A 26021-nucleotide genomic window follows, 5' to 3' on the forward strand; every position below is an offset into this window, starting at 1 on the left:
GCAGAGTTAAAGGCAGCTTCCTGTTATCTTGTCACAGCCCAGGGAAGCTGTCATTACACAGCACTATACCAGCCACTTGATCTCTGGTACTGAAACTAGTGGAACCTCACAAGGCTGACTTCTATGTCTGTGAGTTCGCAGAACCAATTCCAAATACTGAATTGCACCTGTAAATCAGATCCTACAAATGTCCAAGGGCCATAAACTTTGCTGACAAAGTCACTGACTGAATCTCTGGCTCTAAGGCTAAGGTAAGCCTTGGCTGTTTCTCATAAGTTAAATAAAGTGAAAAATGTGCACAATGCAAATGCTTACTTGTCCATGTCAGTGTAGACCCACACCAAGTAACAGAACTTTTAGACTGAGGTAATGAAAATTTGCAGTTCTCAGCTTTTTTGCTACTTGCTTTCTTTAACTGCTGTGGTAACATGCAAGTATTGATTGCTTAACTTACAAATTCTGATAACCTGAAATTGTGACATCCCTTCAGGAGATCAACACACCGCTGCTCTGAAGGCATACTAGCTTTGGTGGCCTGGACTTCTCAGGATGATTTCTTACAAGCTTCAGGAGGAGCTACCATGGCCCACAACACAACAGCAAACACACAATGAGAAACTGATTGCCCTTGCAGGAGGACTGCAGATACACTCAATAGCAGTTCAAAAACTTTACTTGTGCTTTGCAGGCTACTATCCATCACTAGATTGGAGACTTTTTTCCTGTTTTCCCATAATTCATAATTTTGCAGCTCTGGTTATGTGGCATTGTTACACTATCTGCATAATAAAAAAACAATAAAAAAATAGCAAACCAGGAAAAAAAAGTATTTCCCACATCTCTCGATTTCAAAGGCATCCCTGCCAATGTTACATAACACCAGATTTCCTTACTTGCTTCCAGGTCATATAATCATATTTATACAAACTAGTGCAAATGAGTACGTGTCATTCTGGAAGCTCCAGCAAATTTGGATCTCATGGAAAAGCCCGAGGCAGGATGCATGCAGACAGAAGGGTGCTGGACACTGCCACCCCTGCACGGGGGCAGGCTATGAGCGAGTGTACTGCACTGTGCTGTATTTGGTGACCCTGGAAGACTTGCTCAGCGTGGCACTGGCAGGAGGTGGCCCTTGTGAGTCAGAGCCCATCAGGTTAAGTGGGGAGTCTGCGATCAGAGCACGCTCCTGCCTTCCTGAGCTGGCACCTGCTGCCTGTTCAGCTCTGCTCTGCAGCCCCGAGGCTGTCACCACCCTTTCACTCAGCACCGTGCCGTGCTCCTCTGTGGCAGCGGGGAAGCCGAGCGAGCCCTGCTCTGCAGCAGGCACCAGCACCCTCTCTCGCTCCCTCACCACCACATACTGCGAGTCAGGAAGATCCTGAACTGTCAGGGCTCCTGTCCCCGCACCCGCCGACTTCACCACCCTTTCTGTAACCACCACATTACTCCCATGTGGCAAATCAGGGATTTTCACCATGCCCTGAATGCTCGATGCAGGTGCCAGCACTCTCTCTGTCACCACTACGTTCTCCTTAAACGGGGGGTCTAAAAAGACAGGGGCTGAGCGGGCAGGAGCCCCCACAGAATAGGACGTTTCCGTCACGGTGACATTGCTCTCCGCGTGGCCCGTGGGGACGTGCCGGGCACTGTGCTGCCCCGAATGGGATGATGAAAAAGTTGTTTCTGTGACCACCTCCTTGGACAGGGTGCTTTCTCCTGTGCCACTGCCTGTGTGCACGGGAGGGATGGACTGGAAACCACTGCCTGAAGCAAAGGCTTGTTCAGAGGTGGAAGCATTTTGCTGATGTAAGAACTGTGACTTGGCTTCACTAAGACCAAAACCTGATTCGTTCTTGTAGCCACCGTCTTTCATGTTGATCTGTCTACCTATACATATTTCTGCTAGAGTCTTAAACTTGTCTCCTAAATCATCAAGAAAATGGTCGTCAAAATCCCCCTCAATAAAGCTGCAGCAGCCAACGGAGCCGTGAGGGGAGCCTGATTCTCCCTGGGAATAAACCAGGAGACAGTCTTTTGCAGCTTGCTCTTCATCTTCATCCGCAAAAGAGACAGCTTTCTGCAGACAGAAAACAAAAGCAAGCAAAAGTTCATTAATGCCAGCTCTAGACTTGGTAATTTTGAAAAATCAGAAATGCTTAGACAATTCAACAAATTCAAAATAAGAAACTGAATGGATCCCACAGAAACTGTCAACAAAGTGAGGGCTGTACCTGACATGTTTTTTGCTTTTTTGAAATTAGTCTGAACTTGACAGTACACTTGATGAGAAAAAAAATCTGAGATTATATTTAAAGCCTTGGAAACCATCACCACCTGCTGCTGTTCCTTCCACAAATGTGCCATTTGTGATACTGATCCACAGTCATGAAGAAATTGTTTCAGTTTTAGTTCAGTGAATGAACACCACCTCTAACTAGGTTTTTCTGGGAGAACACCAAGACCATTTCTGAGAGTATCCTAACATTTAAACAAACATTTACTGGGTACGTGCTGACATGTTATCACCTACCAAGGCCCTTTTCACTAGCGCAGACTACAGGATCACATCCAAGATGCCCAATAGGAAATAAAAATTAAATGGATTGGTAAACCATGGATGCATAGTTCATCATATAAATTCTTAGGCTCTATGCCTGCTATCTGGTAACAAGGAGGGCTCACAAATTCTGGCTACAGTGCTTACAGCTCAGTCTGAAAGTGGTGTCTGCCACGGAGCTGGTGCAGTGCTGGCACAAATATCTGTGTATGTGTTTGCATCAGCTCCAGTTCCAAAAGGGAAGACAGCCAAATCCTGTGGGCCTGCTGAACCAGCTTTATCTAATATGGCTCCTGGCTTGTGCTCAGAACCACCTTTCTGCCACATCTGAAGTTCTGGAGTGCAAATTGGCTCAGGAGTCTGTGTAACATGCTATATATCCAGAACCCATTTGACTCTGCATGTTTATCTGCATTTGATCCTGGAAGTAGGCACACAACCCAAGATTCTGCCACAAAAATCAGCAGCTGAAACTATTTTGTTTGGTTACTTGTCTGCTTCCTTACCCCTAATCCCTAAATATTTTAGCTTCCCAGAAGTTGTATGGATACCGAGTATGACTTTCCTCCTGCAGACTTCATCAGGCAGTTATGCTTAAAGTTATGTCACAAAGAGTGGAAGAAAGAGCACTCTGAGACGTACAAGTACCTAAAGCTCAAATCCTTCCCCGGCCTGAGGTGGTGGTTGAAATCTGCAAAGCTGCTCCCCTGCAAAACCCCATCAGCTGCCAGTTGTAGGATGTGAAGACATTTCGTTTGTACAGGTGATGGTGCATGGAAGTCAAACTTTCACTACAAGGAGCTCACCAGCCAAAGGACTAATGATATGTGTAATGTGAAGAGAAGTAGCTTCAACAAGTAGGAACAACCTACTGGCCAATGGTTAGGTCAGTAAAAAAAAAAAAAAAGAAAGGGGATTGCAACATATGCCTCATGCACTTTTGATGAATGGCCCTTTATCCAGGCTGCTGGGCAAACAGACAAGTCAGCACCACTTGCTGCATCAGCTACTTTGAAAATACAGCCCCACCCACTGGTGTATGACATCTTTGGCTTATCTTTCAAAAACCTGCTCCCTGGTAAAGTTTGGAGCTGTGACTCATGATGAGTCACCGGTGCCTCCCTAGAGATCAGTTTCATGTTCTTAAGTCCCTGAGATTTAGATCACACAGTCTTTCTCAGGGCTTTTTCCCGGGCAAGGCGCTCCTATGCTATTGCTGAATATTCTGGATCCCATCCACAAACACCTCCCTTGAGAGAAAGGTCTATTTGTGTGGCCTTGCAAGCATTCAGTGCTAGAAGACTGAACATTGTCACACTCCAAAAATCCTTAATGCCCCCAACTCCACGTGCACAGTATCAGGACTGTTTAAATCTACATACCTACACACCTCTGTCTGTCATAACATGGTATTTCACAATGCTAAGTGCAGACATTAAGATACTGTTATTTTTGGGTCATATGCTTACATCATTGAAGTAGTCTCTTAAGAATTCTTCATTCATGGCTCCAGCTGCTCCCACAGCAACTCCTCCTCCAGACAGGACTGTCTTGCCATCCACACCTGCCATGCCTTCAGCTGCTCCAGCTGCCATGGCTCCGTAGTCAGCAGCAGAAAGAAGACGCCTTTGCTCTTCCCATTTTTCCCTGGTAATGGTGCTGTGATGCTCTCCTACGTGAGAGACAGAGCTGCCTGCTCCTATTAGAGCTTCTTCTCCACTCATTCCTGCCGCTGCTGCTGCTCCTGCTGCCGCTGCTGTTGTTCCTCCTTTCACGTTCCCAAGTGCAGTGGGTGGAATGAAGCTTAGCACTGGCTACATAAATAAGACAAATTAAGATGTGACATGAAAGCTTTGCTGTCTAGCACATGGAACTCACCAAACCAGCAGTGGGGCTGGGTGGGAACAGGGAGGGTGCTGTCTTAAGACTTGTTTGAATTTGCACTTATACATGTTGCTGCAAAGAGTAAAAGGCCTCCTAATACAGGGTGCAGCTTCCACAAATGTATTGCTAAGAAGGTTTATGGAAATGTTTCTATAGATCATTGTTTTCTTGAAGCTCAGAGGATTGAAAATGAAAACAAAACAAAACAAAACAAAAAACCTCACCAAAAGTACGCTTGCAAAACCTAGGGAGCTCAGCTGTTCCAAGAAAACTCTGCCCAGTTTTCCTCAGATACTAAGTGGGGAAGTATGCACTGCATGCCACCTTTGTGCTGCTGCCTGGCCCTTTTTTTTCCCTAACAGTTTGGCTCGTTAATTATCTTTTAACAAGAATTTCGTGTGAGCATTGGCCCTAAATCAAAGTCTTTTACCTTCTGTTTCTGTTATTGTGCAAAAGCATGTCAGTGTCGTGTCCTTTTTTTGAAAACCTTGTTTTGTAGTGTAGCAACAAAGAGCAAATTTCTCTTGGTAATTACTGTTCCCTTGGCAGATTTGCACTTTTTCTGCCTTTTTCTTTTTTACCAAGGAATTTCCTCTGTTTCAAAAAGAAAATACACAGAGAAGTAATTTAAAACAGTCTGAAACGTTAAATCAGTGAAGGGAAGCTCACCATTATAACCCATCATTTTGCTGCTTTATCATGCTCCCAAAGGGGTGCAGAGCATTCCAGGCTTGCAAATGCAAATGTTTCATTCTCTATTGGTTCAACGCTTTTCCCACAGTCCTATCTTCTGATATGATCAGCATTGGCTGGATTGCTTTCCCTATGTTTTGGGATTTAAGTGCTATGGTTTTTTCTACAGCTGCTGGTGGAAGTCATCTCCCACGCATCCTCCACTGAGCCTCCAGGGTTAATTTTACTTAATCTTCATGTGTTGTTAAAATCTGTTGTAGAGCCTCAAAATATATACCTGTAGTGTGGTGCCAAACTGAACACTGGGAGAGAAATCAAAGAGAAGGGCTATTAGGGATACATGCCTTCTCCTCAGGAGCTGCTCCTTCACTGTTCCACTGACGCAGCATCGCTTCACTGTGGTCTGGTATGTCAGCAAACGTCTTTGCTCCACCAAATCCCTTCGCTCCCAAGCCACCCGGACACAGCAGCAGCAACAGTGGAACAACTACGGGGAAACAGAAGGTTGCCATTAGCTGTGTGGTTATTAGGACCTTAGCATGCTTACAGCCACTCTAAGTTTGGCCAGCTCCCATACCCAAATGTATTTTTAATGAGTTAGTGATCAGTATGAGGGCTGGCAAGGGCTGAAGGCAGGTTCCCAAATATTCAAGGCATTTCCTAGAAGCATATGCCGAGGCCAGTTTCCAAGAGAGCAAACTGACAACTAGCACATCAGGGTCTGAATCCTGCAGATGGCCACACGTGTCTGTACCTGTACTTCTATCAAAGATCTCATATACAAATTCTGAGCCCTGGCTTTCACTGTACAACCTCAGCATTTCTAACTCCTCCTCCTCTTTTACTAACAGATAACAACATGGCATCATGTAAATTCCATCTCACCACTAGAATGTTGCCTGGAGTGTTGCCTGGGGGACTCAAAATAACCCAGTTTCAGAAGCAGATAATATTATTCCTGTGGCATGAACTTTTTTTTTCATCACAATTAGATTGTTGCCAGCACAAGCAAAAAACTATTGGGAGTTTAAATGTAGCACTGCAACACCTGGCCACAGCAGAACTACAAATATTCTTATTTTTCTTTATCTCATCAAAGAACAATGTCACATGCTGCTCTGAGCAAGGCAGTGAATCTGCAGTGACAGAAAAGACGGTAGAGAATGGTTTGAGTGGGAAGAGCTAGGGTTCACCTGGGGACATCTCAGAATACCAAAAGCATTCCTCACTGCTTCCCCACTTGTTATTTACTGCACCATAAACAAATATTAAAAGCTGTTAATATTAATTTTAAAATGCACAGCTTGAAATCCTTTGAGGGTGAAATGCTGATATTACCAAAATTAGCTGTGGATCTGCCATGACCTCCACAAGACTAGGAGTTTACACAGAATGTATCAAGATGATAAAACCTGGGAGCTGGATTGTTTCTTTCCTGATGCTTTGCAGACCACATTTACAGTGTTTCTGAGATAATATGAAGCAATTACTTACGCAGCAAAAGTAAAAATGCCAAGATGATTAGCGCAACCGCTGCTGGTCCCAGACCCACTGACTTCGCACCAACAAACCTCTCCTGGCACACAGCATCATCTGTACACTCACAAACAGTCAGCTGCAGAGACTGTGGCTGAGCACAGCTGACCCCTTGGAAATCCTTTATTAGCAGAGGAACTTCAGTTCTGCCCGGCTTCAGGTTTTGTGGTACCAGCTGCACGCTGGTGTCTGAGACAGAAGTGGAGGGAGGTTAAAGATAAAGAAAAAAAGAAAGAAAAAAAAAAAGACAAAAAAAAAAAAAAAAGACAAGGAGTGAGCAGAGAGAAAACGGACTCCTGTAAACTAACTACAATACCACTGTTACAGTCTTCCAACAAATCCCCTTCAGTTAAGCCCACCCAATGCAATGGCTTTAAGTTTAATTAGCTGCTGCTACAGTTTATGTATTTTTATTTTTATCAGGTAATTCATGCTGGTAAGTGAGCAGCCATGCTCACTTGCAGCCTCAGATAATTGTGAAATTTCACATGACCAGAGACAGCATGGAAGACAGCCCAATCACCTGTATAGCATCAACCATGTCATCTGGATAGATAAAGGCTGAACTCACAGGGAAACAGCTTCAGTCTTGAGGAGATTAATCTGCTGAAGGCCACAGACAGAGATCAGGAGTCAACAAAACACCTGCTCCTGTGGCTATGTCATGGCAAGGACTAACTAGGCAGAAGATCACAGACTGATTAAGGTTGGGAGGGACCACAGTGGGGCATCTCCACTGGGCCCAACCTCCATGCTCAAGCAGAATCACCCTAAAGCACATGGCACAGGATTGCATCCAGACAGTTGTTGAGTATCTCCAGTGAGGGAGGCTCCACACCCTCTCTGGGCCATCTGTTCCAATTACACAGTCACGACACAAGAAGTTCCTCCTTGTATTCAGGTGGAAACTTCCTGAGCATCAGTTTCTGCCCATTGCCTCTTGTCCTATTGCTTGGCACCAGCAAGAAGAGCCTGGCTCCATCCTCTTGACACTCTACCTTCATCAGATACCTATAGATGTCAATGAGGTCTCCTCTGAGTCATCTCTTCTCATGGCTGAACAGGCCCAGCTCCCTCGGCCTGACCTCACGGGAGAGATGCTCAAGTCCCAATTATCTTTGTTGCCCTCCACTGGATGCTCCAGGAATTCCACGTCTCTCTTGTACCAAGGAGGCAGAACTGGACACAGCACTCCAGATGTGCCTCACCAGAGCACAGGAGAGAGGCAGGATCACCTCCCTTGACCTGCTGGCAATGCTCCTCCTAATGTAGTGTAGGACACCATGGACCTTTTGGCCACAAGGACACACTGCTGGCTTGTGTACAGCTTGTCATCAATGCTCAGGTAATGGGTCACTGCATATTGTCCATAAGAAGATGGGGATAGCTTGGTCCTAGCATTATTCATGAAATTCTGGTCATCACACATGGGGTATCAAGCCAGACAAAGATGGTCAAACTGAAGGAAGGCAACACACCCCAGAGGCCAGGGGGCATGTCTGGATTTTTATAACCTTTAGAGAACAGGGAGCAGAAAGGAAATTATGGTCTTAATGCTTGATTCCACATATAGGGTCGCTGTATTGGTCTCACTCAGCCAAACTGTCAGCTTGACTGGAATCAATAAATTACAACCTTAGGACTTTAAAGAACTGAAAGTAATTAAAAAACCATTTCTTACCATTTCCAGATGCAATTATCCATTTTTCTGCTGTCCCTTCTGGCTCATCAATGACAGTAAAGCTGAAGGGATAACTGTTTGGGTAACTATCCAAATCATGAGCTGTAACATCAACTAATTTTGCATCTGAACACACAGACCGCACAGGGTTCACAATAACTGGGCAGTTATCATTCTCATCTTTAACCTGAATGACGACTGTGCCAGTGACCGTTTTCCTTGGGGAATCTAAGAATTTAAAATATGAAAAATTAAATTGATTTGTGCATAAAAATTTATCTTAAAATAAAAAAACCCCAAACCTTAGTATCTCCCAAAACCCCAACATTGCTGTAGTAAGTTGAAAGAGATCTCCCTGGAGCTTATGACAGCAGTGCTTCATTCCCAATGCTAATAAATATATTGACAAAATTCTTCTGAAGACAAGCTGTTTTATTACTTTAACTTGAAAAAAAAAAGTTCAGAGTCTTTCTTGCTCAGAAGTCAAAAAAACTTAGGACTATGAAGTCTGATGAATGGGCATATTGACATTTTGGCAATTCCCATCTTGCCTCTAGGGTTTCCTATCAGACCTGTCTTTGAAAACTTTTTTATAAAAAGTTCACCTCCATCTAGTCAAAGGGGAGAAACAGACACCTTGGGAGCCCATTCCAAAAAATGAGTTGCCTGTGTCTTCTTTGAATACTGAGACTGCACTTGCTGCCTAACTTTAGAGATGGGTAGGTTAAACCAACAACCCTTGTAGATAGACAATTTGTGTGAAAACAAAACCCTCTCAACTTACCAGTAGTTACACCCAACATGGTGATAGTGTAGGTACCATTTACTACATGAGGTGATTCGTAATCAAGATTTTTAGCAAGTCGGATTTCACCTGTGACTGAGTCTATGGTGATCCAGTTTGCTGTATCTTTTCCTTTCATGTATCTGATGAAAATAACACAAAGATGGACAATGAAAGATTTAGGTACTCGTGCCGTACAGAAAGTACAATCAGGCAGTGAGACTGGAACAGGAGACAGAGCTGCACTGCTGGGTACTGTTCTCTTCCCCCCATCTGTTCTCCTAGCAAAAGCTGAGCATTAGACACCCATGAAAAACTACATTACAGGCATGGGGGAAAGAGGTCCACCCCTGGGAGTGCAGCTCTGCTGTGCACCATTTGTAAAGGCCATGGTGGTGGTTAAATAACATTCTAGCTGAAAAGCTATGATTCAAAACCAAAGTGCACACATGCAGACATATCTGTGCTACACCCTTTCTGTCTGACTGATAAATGTTTCTGCATATTCCTTCCTAATTTTACTGGAGACAGTGGAATCAGATTGGCAAATCTAATCTCAGAAGCAGACAGGTATGAAAAACACACCATGCAAACACAAACAACTTCAACTCAAACACTCAGATCTTGCCATATGCAACAAAAGAAGGAGGATTTTTATGTCACCAGTTTTCTGCATAATAGAATATTGAGGATCATTATGATGTTTAAGGTGTGAATTATCCTTAGCAGAAAATTATTGCCTTTAAATTTTTTCAGTTTAACATGCAAGTCTTGACAATAGGATATGATTTCTGACATACACAGTTATGGTTATAAACAATTCTTACGTAACGCGCTCTGCAATTTTTCCAGTGTCTTCATCATAAGCTTGGTACTGTCCAATAACCTGTTTTATCTGCAGTTTCTCACTTGCTTCAATAATTTTTGTGCCACCAGGGAACACAAGGCCTTCCTGCACATTGATCACCTTAATTTTGATTGGAATTGTTTCTGCTTTGTAACTAGGTTTAATAGACTTGTGGAACTCTGCTTTGTTTGTAACAACAATGCCTAAGTTTAGGCTTTGCATTTTTTCATAATCCAGCTCCTAGAGCAATAAAGAAAATAATAAATAAAATTCAGAATTTGTCAGAATCCAATATCTAGACAACATGCATACATTTAATATTTAAATAATACTATAGCATACTTATTTGAGTAATAGGGATGTAAGTATTTAAGTAATATTTAAGCAGTAAGGATGTTTCTTAACCTGTTACTCCTGCTCATTTTTAATAGATGAGACTATAGGTATGGCTTTATATTATTGAATTAAACTTATTCAATGTTTGTGAAAGGAGTCCTATTACATATTCTGCCTGTGCTTTCAATGAATCAGTCCTCAATTACCTGGCTTCTCCAAATTTTTTTTTTTTGCATTTCCTTTTTTTTAAACTTAATCATTCACTTAATAATGCTCAAATTTTTTTTAATAATTAGCAGTTTTCTGATAAGGAAACCCAAGCTGGGAAAAAAAAAGCGCTACTTAGGGCACTCTGCATCTTCAGTACTTGTGGACTAAAGAAAAGTGAAAATTATAAAATAGACATTTACATTAATTTAAAATATTTTCATCATCATTTCAACTTTCTGAAATTTATAAAACTGTCTGTAGCCCATGGATCATGGAACAGGTGTTGTCTGCAACATTAGTGGTGGCCAGGGGAAATAAAGAAATTTGTGCTGAAATCAAGGACAGCAGAAATGTGAAAGTTTACAGAATGTCAGTACTGTTGCCCAAAGGGCAAGGGAAGTCTGAGGACTGCTGCCCTACTAGTTATATTTCTGTGATCACACAGAATGCAAACGGAAAAGCTTGACAAAATTATTACTTTGCATGGAATTATTGAATACATTAAAAATATGGCAGAGTATCCACACATTTTACATATTGACTGAATAAACACAATTTGTCAACACAGATGGATAAATTATTCTAATATTTAAAGTAGACTCTCTAAAATATATACTTACCTTCACAACGGTCAAAATTCCTTCATTTGTTTGGGTATCTGTTACAATTTTGAAAAAACCACCCTCATTACCAGAAACAAATGTAAAGTTTGCCAGCCAATTATCAGAAAATTCTTCATCTCTGTCAAATACTTTTATTCGCATAATTTCCACATTTGCTTTGTTTTCTTCAATGCTTCCTTCAAACTGCAATTAAAAAAAATCCACTCTTTAAAAAGATGTCAGGTTTACCTCATTTTCATCAGTGAAAGGAATTTTGCACAATGTCTTATTATGGGGTACTAGCAGGCGTAGGAACATGCTAAAAATTGTAATAATTGTACTTACTGCACGACTTTCAACCACAGGCAGATTGTCATTGACATCCAGAATCTTGATTTCTAAAGAACATGTCGCAGCATTCCCACCTTTTTCACCACCACGATCCTTTGCTTCCACCACCAAAGAATAGCTACTTTCTGTCTGTCATGGTAAGAAAAAGGTGTTTAATCCTGGCTAAAAATTCTTCCTTAGCTATATGACCTCTGTTGCATTTTAGTCATGTCTCTTATGGTCAATTTTAACTCCTTTCTAGCTAGAAGTAAATGTCACACACAAGTGCTTTGACAGATTCTGCTGGAGTAGAACTGAGGCTTTGCAAAGGGCACAGGACTTTCACACCTTCCCCACAAAGAGTCAGACTGTACTTACATAGCAAAGTAAGAAATTCCAGTGACCATCAACAGGGACAGGATCAGTGTCTGACTACATGTCAGGACATAGGCAGAGCCACATCCCTCAGCCACAGAGCCAGCATTCCCATCACCATCTGCTGGCCAGATGAAAACTCTGCAAGCACAGCTCACGTCCCTGGTAATATGTGACTTCCAATGCAGTTTCACAGTAGCACCTGTCCTAACTCCTTGAACTGCGATTTGCATGGCAGTCTACAAAAATCCAGATGCAGCCAGCAACTTTGCAGGTGGTGATTGAGGCTATCTTTGCCATACACTCCCCAGGAGAAAGAAATGACACCTTGTTTTGTGTACTGCTGCCCTGACTGCACAGGAGGGACAGAAAGCAACAACCATCAGGCTGGTGCTGTGCTAGGGAGGTGATGGGGGGGATACAGCCTTAATCCCATTGCCTCCTCCCTCTGTCCCTGAAAAGCATGCATCAGACTGACAAGGCTTTAATCCCAAGGGAAGTTAAGAAAGGTAAGAGGGCCAGCTCTGCAGGCAGGGGTAAGGGTGACACAAAGGGCACCAGAAAACCATTACTAGCAAACATCAAAATGGGAGGGTTTTTTTTTACCTCTCTGTCAAGGTTTATTTTCGCTACTCGAACCTCGCCCGTATCCTTATCCATGCTGAATGCATCACTAGGGCTTTGGGAAACAATCCTAAAAGCAATTTTGGAATTTAGATTATTTGGTTCATCTGCATCTGTTGCATTTATCCTCATTACAATTGTACCTGGAAAACACAAACAAAATATGGCACTTGTTTACACACCATGCACTGGTATAATACCTTTACTGTAATGTCAAAGATAAGAGCGTTTTGTTAGATGCACTGCACAATTTTCTGATGCTCGTGACTTCATTTATTTAATGCATGAAATTGAGGAAGTGTTCTTAAACCCAATAGGTACATGTTAAAAGTATATGTTCTAGCCAACAAAAAGATTGCATTTACACATCTGAAACTCATAAAATTCAATGTGCAAATTAAACAACGGGTTAAATTCTCTCAGTAATTCTGACAGAAAAAATGTAGATACCACACAGAGCAGAAAGTACAAGCTTTTGAACAATGAGCTATGTTTCCCTCACACATTATTATAAAGAGAGCACTAATTATTCCTTTACCTGAACATTATTAAAACCACTGTCTGTACTGATGCCCTCCAACAGGTTCATTCAATATACATGGTGGTACCCATGGTGCAATCCCATTATAATTGAATAAGTTTCTTCACATTATAGTGGCATGGAAACAGACACACCGCCAGGTATTTATTAGGTAGAGGTAGTTTTATTCCAGCTTTTCTAATCTTCTTGAAAATAATCTGTTGCTTTTATGTTTACTGATGTCTATAGGAAAATGCCCATTAACCTGCTTTTCAATGGCACAGCCATACGTGCTTACCAGTAAACTACCTCTCCAGCCCACAAATAAAGCAGGACTTTGGATGAGGATGGCAGAGTGAAGTCCCTCCTAAATAGGCTGTGACTACTAGGCCAGAAGGCAGATTGCATTTCCTGTGCAATTCCTGCAGAACAACTCTGGTTCCTGGATTTGTGGTAGCTCTGACAACAAACCAAAGGTGCCACAAGAGGAAATACTGTTCTCCCTTGCCCCTAGGGGGATGCTCTCCCTTAATCACACAACACAGCCTTGAATAAGATCCTTCATTCACACATGGATGACCTGGCTTATGTTGGCAACAGGACATGCCCTTGCTACTGCAGATGCACTACTCCACAGTGTAAGTTCACATGTCCCCTTGCATATCCTGGGAAAAACTAAAAGAAAAAAAAATTAAAATAAAGTTACCCGTTTCACTTAATTCTTCAATTGAACCAACAAAAACTTCATGTGAAAACACTGGAAAATTGTCATTAATGTCCACAACTTTAATTGGGAGGTCTATTGGCTCTTCCAGTTTTGCCCCATTCTTATCGAGTGCATGGCCTCGGACCTGATAATACAGACAGAAACAATAAATGAATCCAATGAGTGACTGTCATATATACAAACGCATATACAATACAGAAATACACCCACTATATATAACAAAGTCTAAATACTATAAAAACTTATTACATATGCTTACAAAAACAAGCGTGTATACACAAATATCCAGAAATACATGTGTATTATTTTAAGCAGACACATTTAAAGAAAATAAATTAAAAATGGATAGGAGGGGACGTATAAAGAAAAAAATTAATTTTCAACTTACAAGAAGAAAGGGAGTCTTTTCTCTGTCCACCCTTCCTGTTATGTTCAGGTCACCAGTCCTTCCATTGATAACAAATAATCCATAAGGGGGTTCTGTTACTCCTTGACCAGATATAGTGTAAGTTACTACTATTCCTGTATCTTCAAGATCTGAATGTATCTAAGAGTAGGAATATAACAAATTAAATAGCACTCAGTAAATAGAACCACATTTAAAAGTGCAACAAGATATTTTTTCTGTCTTGTAATGAAGAAACAAAAAAAAAATATTTAACACATTTCCCTGCACTCTTCTGATTGTGGAGATGAATGCAGGAAAGGCTGCATGTTCTATTTGAGAATCTGGTGCAGGGAGATGAGAAACATCTGGAGCAGGGAGCTGATCTGGGAGGTAAGACCTCAGCTAGCAAATATACCAGGACTGGAGAAGGGATAGGATGGAGGAAAAAGGTCAGACCTGGAGATGAACACTTAGAAGAGGCTGCAGAGACTAAAGATTACACCCTTTCTCTGTCAGCAGATATTCAAACCATCTGGAAAAGTGTGCATTGTACCAGTATCACCACCAAGGGGCATCCCAAGCAGAGGGCAACTGCTTGCCACCACCTGCAGTCATTCATATGCTGAAGTGGTAGGAGCGGTGAATTTAGGTTTGAACATTGGTGCTGAATGAGATGCATATCACTCTTTCATGCAGGATAACACCTGGGTTATTTTTAGCTTTGTTTCCTAAAAGACTAGGCATACGTAATCATGTTCTATGTACATCCTTCTGCCCAATCAGCACATTTGGGACTCACTTGCCAAGTTCAACCCCACCTGTGCAGGGGTAGTGGGGTGGAAAAACTCAAAGATATTGCATTCCCAAAGCTTAATGAAAAATGGGACTATGAAAAGATGAGAAACTGAGCCAAACCAGGCTTTAAAAATAAGGGAAACAGAAGGAAATGTGTCACTCTTCAACTGGTATTCAAGTCCTTTAAAATTACAGAAATGTTTGTGCATGTTTTTAGGGAAGCCACACTCTTATTTTTACATTTTCATCTCTATTTTTTATGTGTATTTCATATTTAACTGCTTCCTGGGCTTACTCTAGCAATTGGATTCTTATAGGAATTGTCCTCCTCCTCCCGTATGAAAGCTGGAGGGACTGTCCACTCTCGCTTCTGTCTGACTGGGCTGCTGGGATGAGACAGCAGGCCACTCCTGTCATTTCGGTTATAAACCTGTGAAAAGACAAGATGGAACGTCAGCACTGCATTTACTCATTTCAGATAAATGCTTTATTGCTGCCGTAGCCAAGACTTCTGAGCAACTTTTGCTCTTTCAATAACTAGTAACTTCAAAATCATGGAGCAGCATCTGCCTTCTGAGTCACAATCTGAGAGCTACACAGTCCTCAAGCTGAAGAGGAAAACTGCACTGGTCTTTTCATCAAGACAGAGTTAAGCAAGACAGGCTTTAAAAATATGAGCAAGTTTCCATGACCAGTGGTTGGTGAAAATACACCTGCTCTGGAAGATTTAAATGTTTGTCATCAGATGTGGGAAGGAGTTTGGCACTAAGGCTGTTTTGAACAACCATTTCTGCATTACCACCGTGTTTATCTTCCCACCAATACTGCCTTGCATATTTAACATTCTCTCTGAAACAGAATACATGGAAGAGCAGGCCCCTATTTAATCCACCCAATGTCTCTACTATCCCTGTTTAACTACATCTCATTACACTGTGCATGAGACCCCTCATCCTTCTGTCCATTTTATTTTCTACTGTCTCTGTTGACTCCCAGTTTAACATATTCAATAAAACAGTGGTTTTTCATCGACTGAGTTCAAAATGCAATCTACATTTTTACTGCATTAGGGAAAGTTTCTTAAAGTTCAGTGCCACTCTAGGTGATGGATGTAGGAATCCATTAACTTACTTTTCAGCTTTCATTTCTCTATTCATTATGCAGCTTTCACATTTCAGAAAATGGCAGAATTCAAGACATTTTCAGCTGAAATAAGGTGTGGCTTTGACATGTTGCTCAGAGAACCCTTCTACAGGCGCCCCATAAAGAAAAAGCTTTCCATTATATCCTACCTTCACATAGAGTCCATGTCCATAATTCAAACAGATCTGCAATGGAAATTTTGATAGTCATTATTAATTCCATGTCTCTTCAGCAGCACTAGAACATAACTTTTGTGACCTGCTTCATAAGAGCAGCAGAGCCATAAGGAAGAAGGCTTCTGACATGTACAAATTAATATTTATTATTTACCCATTTACCCATAACAGCTTCTCAAAAATTCACCCATAACCATTGTCATTAAAAACATGCAGCACTTTGGAGAAGCTCTCTTTTCTGGGCAAGCCTTGGATTTGTGGCTGTGGTGGGTTACCAATTGCATCAGAGAAGAAAATCAGATAAATGGTGTTTATCTGCTGAAGTGTACATGACAGAAGCAGTTCTCCTACTCAGAACCTTGCTGGGAGGATGAATAGCATCACTTATTTCAACCAGGCAGAGGCGCTTGCTCTGACAAAATCTTGCAGGCTAACATTCAGCATTGGGACTGCCCACCTCTTCACACAGCAGGATAGGCCAGGACAGCTGTGCATGGCTTTGAATGACTCAGTTAGGTGACAGATCCTGGCTGGAAGAAGCCAACTTTTCAGAGACCCCATGTTTATGTCCGCTTTCCAGGCACCATAGACTCTGCAAACCCCTCAAACTGCAAAAAATGTAGGTAGTGGGAAGCAGCAATAATAAAAAGTAGGCTATTGTAACATGGGAAATCTACAAATCAAGCTTTTGAACTTTGTACAGGTAGCAAATATTGTTATTGGTCTGAAAACTATTACTACTTATATTTTGCAACTTAGGTGATTATTTTCTCAGGCATACTATGCCTAAGGCAAAGCAGGCTCAGAAAAGGTGGTTTTCGACTCAAATAAGTCAGTCTCTGACTAGTTTCTAGTCTGTTCACTGGGCTCTCCCTATTCTTCCCTCTGACTCAGCCTTGATTACTGAATTGATGACAGCTCCTTTTTTTTTTTTTTAAGATGTTATCTTGTACCCACACAATCCATCAGACTGTGTTGAGCAATACAGCAGATTTCTGTTTCAACTTGTTCAACAAAACTGTTTTTCAAATGGTATTTTTCCCAATGTATAGATTCTGAAGACAGAAATTATCAAGCAGTAAATTTCCTAATGGATATGCATCAGGAAGGGTACAGGATCTCACACCAAGCTGTTTTCATGGGTGTTCTTATTCTCATTTGATTTTTCTAATAGTATGGATTTTCAAAATTTATTTTCATGACTGATGAGATTATACCAGCAAGAGTGTCAGGAGAATTTTTCTTTATGGTAAAGGTTTCCACAGAAGCTCCAACTCTTTTGGAAGGTGAATAATTGTCAAGATATCATCAGAAACATCCTTGGTTGTTCTAACTGGTAAACTGGAGGGAAAACTGTGTCTCAAAACTGAATGGAGACAAGAGGCATGTGCTGAGAAGTTTCCTTGTATTGGAAACTTGAGAACCCAGTATAAACAAAAATGTCTGAAAACCAAGAACAAGCAGATCTTTCACTGAGATGCGTGACAAAAATGTGTCAAAAATACCACTAGTCATCATAAAAACAAAATCTTTCATTAAGATAAGTAAAAGTAAAAAATCAATTTGTTTGCATAGTAGCAAATGTCCCTCAAAACTTTCCAGGTTAATGCTAAGACAGTAAAAAATACTTTTGCTCTTGTATTATTCAATCTGCAGTCCACAGGTAGCCTCACAAGGGACTTAGAAGATATCTACAAAAAATTTTTGCAAATGATGATTTTATTCACAAGATGGGAAAAACTGCCTTGTTGAAATATTCACAAGGGGAAAAAAGTATATAAAGGGGTCCAGCCTTTTTATTGAAAAATTTTTGAAGTTCCAAAAATTTTAAACTGAGGGAAAAGCACCGGGGCAAAGTGACATTTTCCTCAAGGACAAGTGAAATGTCAGAATTTACTGCCTGTCAAACATGTGAATTTTCCCCCTCCCCCCCATTTTTTTTCTTTTTAGTATCTTTCAACTCCTTTCTGTTAAATGGCTCAGAGGAGGAAAACTCTGTCATTTGCTGTGGATCACTATCTTGGCTCAAAAACCAGACACCTACTGATGACACCTGTTGACCAGAGCTGAGAACACATTGTCAGAAGAAAACAGGATGGTTACAAAAAATAGTCTGAGGCTTGAAGTAATGAAATTGGAATGAAACACTACAGAAAGGAGCAGGAATAGGCAAGAAGGCATGGGAAAGAAGGGAGTGACTGCCATGTATAGTGACTGCAAGGCTGCTCTTGCCCAAATCCCTTCTCAGCTATAGTCAGGAAGTGACTAAAGGACAGATTTTGAAAATAAAGCTCAGATTGAAGCTGTAAAACCATAAAGACTGAGTAGCCAAGAAAGTATGTGTCTGTATTTACTACACCAGGAAACAGTAATGACTAGAAGTGCGATCTTTTCTGTGTGCTGTGTGTTAGGAGATTTGGAGCTTGTACCTCCAGGGAGTCAGTTTGGTGTTGAAGATAACATGTGAAGACCTCAGAGAAGCAAGCAAGGGGGACCCTCCAAGGTCATGTACTAGTACATCTCCTGGCCCTGGGGAAAACAAACTCCACCCAAATGCTTCCTGACAAGTGTTTATCCTGTTCTTAAAAATGAGGGACGGATGTCCCTCAGCCTCGCTAACCTAAGGGGGCTCCTAGATAGTCCTACAGATGAAAATTATGTTAATTTTAGTTTTATTATCCTAATTCTTAGCTCCTTGCCAGTTGACCATATTGCTGCTTGCATGATATTCAGAGTAAGGCACACAAATTTACATATCTAAATGACAGCTAGTTCCTAAACTTCCATTATGACCAGCAGAAAATAGCCAATACCCACAGAGATCAGAGTGCTGCTCAACTTGCCCCAAACCAGTCTGTATTTATTTCTCTCGGAGCTCTACTGATTGACTGTATGTCCAATTAAGTATTGTAAACCCAAACACAGGAGGATTTGTAGGGCAAAGCATTTCATGCAGGGAACCCAACACCATACAACCCATGGTTTGATGGATCCTTCAGACTAGAATTAGCTTGTCCCCACAGATCAAACATCTACAAGCAGATGGATGGATCTCCCAGCGTGGTTTCACTCAGGAGGGGTACAATTCACACTCTCTTGAGATTTTCTTCAAAAGTACAATATGATCCAATCAAACAGGTGCACTCAGCATCCACTGCATCTGCATATACCTTCACAGAAACTTAAGTGTCTATATTGAGATGTCTTAGCCTCAAACCTAACCTCCTTTGTCATGTTGGCAATGCTCTCATTGTATGGTGCAATTCGCTTTTCTTCCACTCTTCATGTATCTGCAAACTTATCAAACATCTTACTCACTGTCTTTTCTCAACTACCAGTTCTTTAATTTCCCTTAAAAAATCATAAAACAGGATTTTGTGACTTTAGATTTTTTTTTTTTTTACTGTTCTGCAGTCCCTTCTGAACAGAATCACTTTTTTCTGAAGTCTGGTCTCAAAAGTAACATACCACTTAAGTTCAATTGAATGGATAAAATACTAGACCTTATGTATTTCTAAGCTGCTGTCAGACCTCACCACAGCTGGGCTTTCCCTCATTTTTGGAACAATATAAAAATGTTGAATCAATGGTTGTAAATACTTTTACCATGTTTCAACATGTTACTGGCAACAGAAGCTAGGTTGCTTTGAATTAGTTCACCTCTGTTCTTCATAAAACCAAGCACCACTTTGTGATGGTTTTTATTTAACTTGTTCCTGTGACTTCTGAAAATTAACTGCTATTGACTCTGACATTACAGAGTCACAGTTACAGACATTACACCTTATATATTCAGGACTGAATTTCATCATACCCAGCCTAAGTCTAACACCCCAAATATCAACAAAGTACAATCTGAGGAAGACGTTCAGAGAAAAGGTAAATTTTGCTACTCCCATAGCAAGATTCATACATCTCTGTCAACTATTCTTTCACTCAAATGCAGGAAGTGTTCTAAGACTTCTTCTCTTGAAGCCATGATGTCCACCCCCTTTAGAAATGACTGAGAAACCTCCCAGTCTAATAATCCTTGATAGCTGTGCCCACCCAGCAGGCCCCTGGCTCTGGGTGTGTGCCCTGGACACGCTCCAAGTCAAGCCCAACCCTTGGGTGCATCCAACACAAAAGTTCCTGGAAAAGGGTGAGAGGCAGGGGCCTGGGGAGGTCTGCGGTGACCTCTGCCAGGTACCCAGGGATGAGGATACAGGGATGCAGCCTGCAGGCAGGGAGGGAGCACTGAGAGATACTTCCAGGAAAAACTGGGAGAGGAAGAACCTACCATTACTGAGGTTTCTAAGGTAGAAGATGCTTTGAGAAGACACTACTTTTACACTAATTTTGTTTTTCAGTAGTTACTTATGATTCATAAGAAAATAAATGACCCTAATCCAATACTCTCAAATAAGAAACTTGACTATTTGCTACATGAATGCCCAGATTAGGAAAAAAACCCCAAAATTTCAAAACCCACCAGTGCCTCTCTTTCTCTTCTGCCATCAGCCAACTAAGGCAGCTTTATTCACTCTAATATTCTAGCAATGAGTCTTTTAGGCCAAACTGAGTTGACTCTCAGTACATCATATCCTGACCCAGCCTTAGCTGAAACTGACAATGATGAAGATTGAGAAAAATAATATTCTTCAGGCAAAACTAACAGCATCCTGAGCCACCAAACCCACCAAAAATGGATGATGGTGTGGCTTCAGGTACTGCAGGAAGAATGGATAAAACCTTTTGCACAAGTGGTGCTCCATGTTTTCCATCGTTAATTTGGACAAAATGAGGATAAAACATTTTTCAACCAAACCCCAACTACCAACTTGCTGTAAAAACAGGTTTAACTGTTGCTGGCCAACTTAAGCACTTATGCACTTTTACAGACATATGGTTATATGTCTGTAACAAAGTCATCAGACAACAGGTCTCCAGATAACAAATCTGATTTTGCAGGTTCGCAAGCTCAGGGAACAGGGTCCTGACCCCCAGCTCTTTCCATTCTGTCCATGCAACAAGCCATTCCTGATCCCTGCCCAGCTGCTCGGCAGCTCCCGGCACAGCCCAGGGCACGGCCTCCACTCTCACCTTTGTCTGAGTGGCGGCCGCCCAACTTCCGCAGGCGTTCTGCCAGCCTGGAAAGGTGAAAAGCAAAAGAAAATGCCGCAGATACAACAGAGTTTGCTGTAAACCAGCTAGAAAGAGCTAGAAAGCATCAGTCCAAATCCAGCAAACCAAGTGTTTTGTTCTCAGTTTGTTATGAGACAGTCATTGCTTTTAGCCTGAGAAAGAATTTCATAGGATGGAAGATCTAAAGGCTGATGGCTGAAAAACAGTGAGGGAAGGGCAGGAGAAAGTCTGAAGAGTCCTTGATTGTTAAGAATTTGGTGTAATTTTTCTAAGGCGATAAAGAATTCCAAACTTTTTGATTCATCTTTCCTCCTGGCACTATTCCCTCAGGAAGGAAAATGCAATTTACTAGTATAGAGAGTATATTGAACATGAAAACGGCAACAATGTGAATTTCTTACTGCGTCCGGTTCCTCCCGGCACCTCAGCAAACCCCACCCATCCCAGATACCGCTCCTGTTGGGATTTCCTACCTCCACTTGCCTTCAGGCAGCAAATGGCGATGGCTTTTACCTAATTCCCAAAGAAAGAGAGCAAACCCGTCCCCGGCCACACGCAGCGTTAGGAGGGCTGCCAAGTGCCGATGGGAACACCTCGTTCCGGCGGCCGCACTCGGGGCGGCAGTACCACCGCGGCTCCATCCCGCGGCACAGCAGCGCCCCGGTACCGAGGGACCCCCGCGGCAAAGCAGCGCCCCGGTACCGAGGGACCCCCGCAGCAAAGCAGCGCCCCGCACTCACCAGCAGCGACAGCAGCCGCACCGCCGCCACGGCGCCCCGCGACATGACCGCCGTACCGGGACGGGACGGGACGGGAAGGGCTCGGCTCCTGCGGCCGCCCGAGGCGGGAATGCCGGCGGGCCGTGGAGGGGGCACAAGTAGCCGCGGGTGGGTGGAGTGTGCCGGGCGGGATCCGCGCCGGGACGGGGCGAGAGGCAGCCGGCCCCGAGCCCCGCCCGGCCCGCGGCGGAGAGTCCCGTCCGCGCCCCGCCCGCCGAGGCTGCTCAGGGCAGGCAGCCCTCGGAGCGCCGGGCCCCGGCTTCCCCAGGGCTCCCAGAGTTTGCTTTGGTTTGTTTGCCCCGCTTCCGCCGAGGAAGGCGAGCTGGAGTGTGCGGGAGGTGCGCAGGGCTGCGGCAACAAACTGATGCGTTAAGGAGTGATTGGTAGAGGGGAGCGCATTCTCACGGGGAAATAAAATTGTGGGCGTTTTTAGGACAACCTTCCGTAATCCTTGTTTTTTATACGCTCCGAGCCATATCCTTCCTACTCTTATCTGGCAGAGATCTTTCCGGGATACACCTGATTAATTGATGCTTACGAAGGCATAACTGATTCTTCGTGATGGTGAAACAATTAAACGTGCTTTCTTGTACATCCTCTCTGCTGAGGCAGTTACCTGGTTAATCTTTCCAGGATCACACTCAGTTGTGGTAAGTAACTTCAGAACCTGCTGGTTAGGATGCTATTTGTGATACTGTTGGGGTCGGAGAGGGGAACCAGCCTTAGGGGAGTCTTTCCAATCACATTATGTACCTTTATTGCATGTTGTAACAATGCACAATAAATAATTCAACGTCAGTTGCAACAATTATAATTTCCATGGCGTCATGAAGGGAAGAGCTTTACCTCAAAATTTTTCTGAAGTGCCATATGTCTGTTTGTGTTATTTACTTAGAATATACCACTTTATGGAGTTTGCTGATACACATGCATAAAAATAGGTGTCTTAATTAAAAAAAAGGGCATAAATGAGGCAATATATGTGAAATTCACAGTATTAAGGGCTTTTGCATGCCTTCTTTGTTCTGTCCCTGAGTCACTGTGCTGGACTGATCGCTTTATAATCACACAGAACTATGCACGTTCATACAGCAGAACACACGGAGATCCTGTCAGGGTTCTTCTTCAGGGTCTGGAGGACCGAGGTGTATTTTGGCCCAGTTTTAACAGCTGCTGTAGCTACTGCAGCTAATGGTAATAGAAGTACTGTGAAGTTTTCTCTTAGCTATTCCTGTTTGAGATAAATGAGGCAGAGCATGTCTCGGAGAGCATTCATATTGCAACCCTTCTAATTTAGTGATTTAGAAGTAGGTTCTGCTTTCAGATGTACACTATATTTCCTAGACTGATGGTCAAGTATTTCTTTGCATCAAAAGGCTGTAAGAGAAGAACCATGATTTGTAACTTTCTTTTCAATCTGCAGGTTGCTTTGTGGAATTCTGAAACAGTTTTTCATTGCCGATCCAGCATGCTATTAAGAGGATGATACTGTGTGTGTGTCTATATATATATATATACAACTATTTGCCAACTTCAAATGCTGATATGGTGGAGTAAAAACCTAAATTAATTTCTTTTGAAAAAATCTTAGCATTGATTTCCCTTTGAAGTCATATGTGCTTACAGGAGAAATGAATAGAATAATCTTTTCCCAGAGCTCAATAGCTCAATAGCTCAGGAGCTCTTCTGCAAATCATCTTGCCAGAGCTTAGATGTCTGTTCTTAAGATGTTTATGGCTTAAGTGTGGGCCAGTTACATGTCTTGGACATCCTACAAGAACCTCAGCTATTATAAATGTTGTTTGTTGTTTTTTTTTCTCTTTAACTTGGCTGCCTTGTATTAAAAGCTTCTGTGATCCCTATTTTACAAAAATAATTATCCTGCTGTTACAAGAAGAATGTCAAACAGTATCAATTTAGTTTTAATACAGCTAGTGAGTGTGTCAGCAACATTGAGGCTGAATTTCATTCTTTCTTTCCCTCACTTTAACCTGGCAGCAGCTAAACACTCCTCCTCCCACAACCAGGCTGCAGTTCTGTCCCTACAATCAGTTTGCAAGGGAGGATCCATTGAGCATTAGATCTGTTTTGCTGTTGGGGACAGCAGAAATTCGGAGTTTGCCAACATCGCAGAACAAAGAGAAAGTTAATCTTTGCTTTTCAAACCATAAAAGCAGCTGAGCCCTTGAGGAGAGGGGCTTTCAAGGTGTGAGGCATGCATCAGGTTGCTGTTTTCTCAAAGTACAAACATCTAAAAAATGTCTAAATTCTCTTGATAAACTTTTAGCAGCAATTAATTATCATCCAAACCAGCCAAACTTTTGTCAGGAGGGGAGAGTTTGCTCTCAGGAATAATAGTTGTAAGCAGAGGTGTTCTAGAAAGTGACTATCACACCCTTGCCATAGTGGCTGGATCTTGGTGACTCCTTTGAAACCTTGCCTTGCCCCCAGCTCTGCCTGCCACTCCCTGTTCATGCTGACTAATCTTCCCTACAGCAGTGCCAGGAAACTTCTGGCTTCCCTGGGGTGAAGGACAAGGACATGCCTGATCAGACCACCAGAGTCCACCTCTGCTTCTTACAAAAACAAGGTTAACTTTACCACAATTGTGTTTTTGTTGTTGTTTTTCCTAGAACAATACAGTTTCTTCTCGACAAGTGATTCAACCAAATAAGACAGGTGTGGTACCTAGCAAATGGTGTTAAGGTGGAAAACCCAGTGTATATTCTTAGTAATGAAATGTTGAAATTCATTTATATTCGCATGAAGCTGTTGCACAAATATTTTGCATTGTTTGAGATTGTCATTAATCTTTTCTGCATTGTTTAAAGATTCTTTACTGCTCTGTGGTTGCAGATGCCACTCGTTTTTTGGGAACAGATCCCAGTAGAAAGAGGTGTATCAGGGCATTGCATGGATATATCAAAATAACGTTTATTTGTTTAAAATAGGTAATGCATAATGCATAATATGTAAAAAATGATACCCATCACAGAGGGTTTCTAACACCCAGACAGCTCTTGAGACTGGAGCAATTGCAATAGGTACAGTCACCACCTTCAAAATGCTCACACAACCAAGCACCTGCATTTTTTTTTGAGAGCAAAAATGCTCTAACTAAGGAGAGTAGATTAGCACCAGGATTTGATACTTTAAGCAAACACTTGGCATTCTAAAAATGGAGTCATTGTTGTTCCTGTGTGGGTGAGCTATGTTTTTGATTCTCCATGCCTCCTGTCATGCGCCTTAAACAAACTCAAGCAGGAATTATACCCCTTTGTCTTGCATTACCTCCTCTCTCTCACTTAACTGCTTTCTCCTATATCTTTCTCTGTTCAGCTCTTTACCTTATATGCATTCTTCTATTTGCTTATTTGCAACTTGCCTGCTTTTTTCTTTTTTCTTTTTTCTTTTTTTTTTTCTTTTTTTCCCCCCCTTTTCTGGTGTGGTCAGGTTGTTTAACTTTTTGGGTGCCAGGTGCAGCTGTAGAAATGAGTAAGCCTGCTGAGCTGTGAGCTGTGGGATTGGCAGAGCTGTAAAATAGCCAAGCCAGATCCTTGCCCTGAACACAGGCGTTTTGTTACTGACAGAGTGATACATGGTCTTTTATGTGTGTGTGAAACAAGGTGTGGCAGAGTAACCCTTTTGTTGCTTTCCTCTGCGTAGCAACTGGCAAATTGCTCTGAAATTGCCTATAGACTTTTTTCAAGGTGGTGTGGCTCTCTTTCTGGGAAAACTCATGACAGAGAGCATTTAGGTAGATACAAATAAGCAACTGCTCTGTTGTGCAGCTAGCAGAATAGACTAAAATAAATGGAATAGAATAGTTCAGCTGGAAGAGACCTACAACAATCAGTCTGTCCAACTGCCTGACCACTTGAGGGCTGACCAGAAGCTACAGCATACCATT

General features: G+C 42.1%; 1 protein-coding gene across 1 annotated transcript; it reads right to left on the minus strand.

Annotated features, from left to right (window-relative positions):
* Positions 1 to 541: 541 nt before the first annotated feature.
* On the minus strand, positions 542 to 22117 carry DSG2 (desmoglein 2; the record flags this gene model as incomplete). The annotated part of the gene is made up of 15 exons (XM_084226190.1): positions 542 to 2077; positions 4027 to 4367; positions 5475 to 5621; positions 6629 to 6859; positions 8352 to 8579; positions 9136 to 9278; positions 9963 to 10222; positions 11149 to 11334; positions 11476 to 11610; positions 12442 to 12602; positions 13686 to 13830; positions 14095 to 14253; positions 15185 to 15319; positions 16182 to 16217; positions 22073 to 22117. The coding sequence occupies 15 exons, from the start codon at positions 22115 to 22117 to the stop codon at positions 1052 to 1054; spliced, it is 3378 nt and encodes a 1125-aa protein (XP_084082316.1). The 3' UTR covers positions 542 to 1051.
* Between the last annotated feature and the right edge of the window lie 3904 nt (positions 22118 to 26021).

Source organism: Fringilla coelebs (genome assembly GCF_963513975.1).
Source record: "Fringilla coelebs genome assembly, chromosome: 1".
Taxonomy (NCBI): Eukaryota; Metazoa; Chordata; class Aves; order Passeriformes; family Fringillidae; genus Fringilla; species Fringilla coelebs.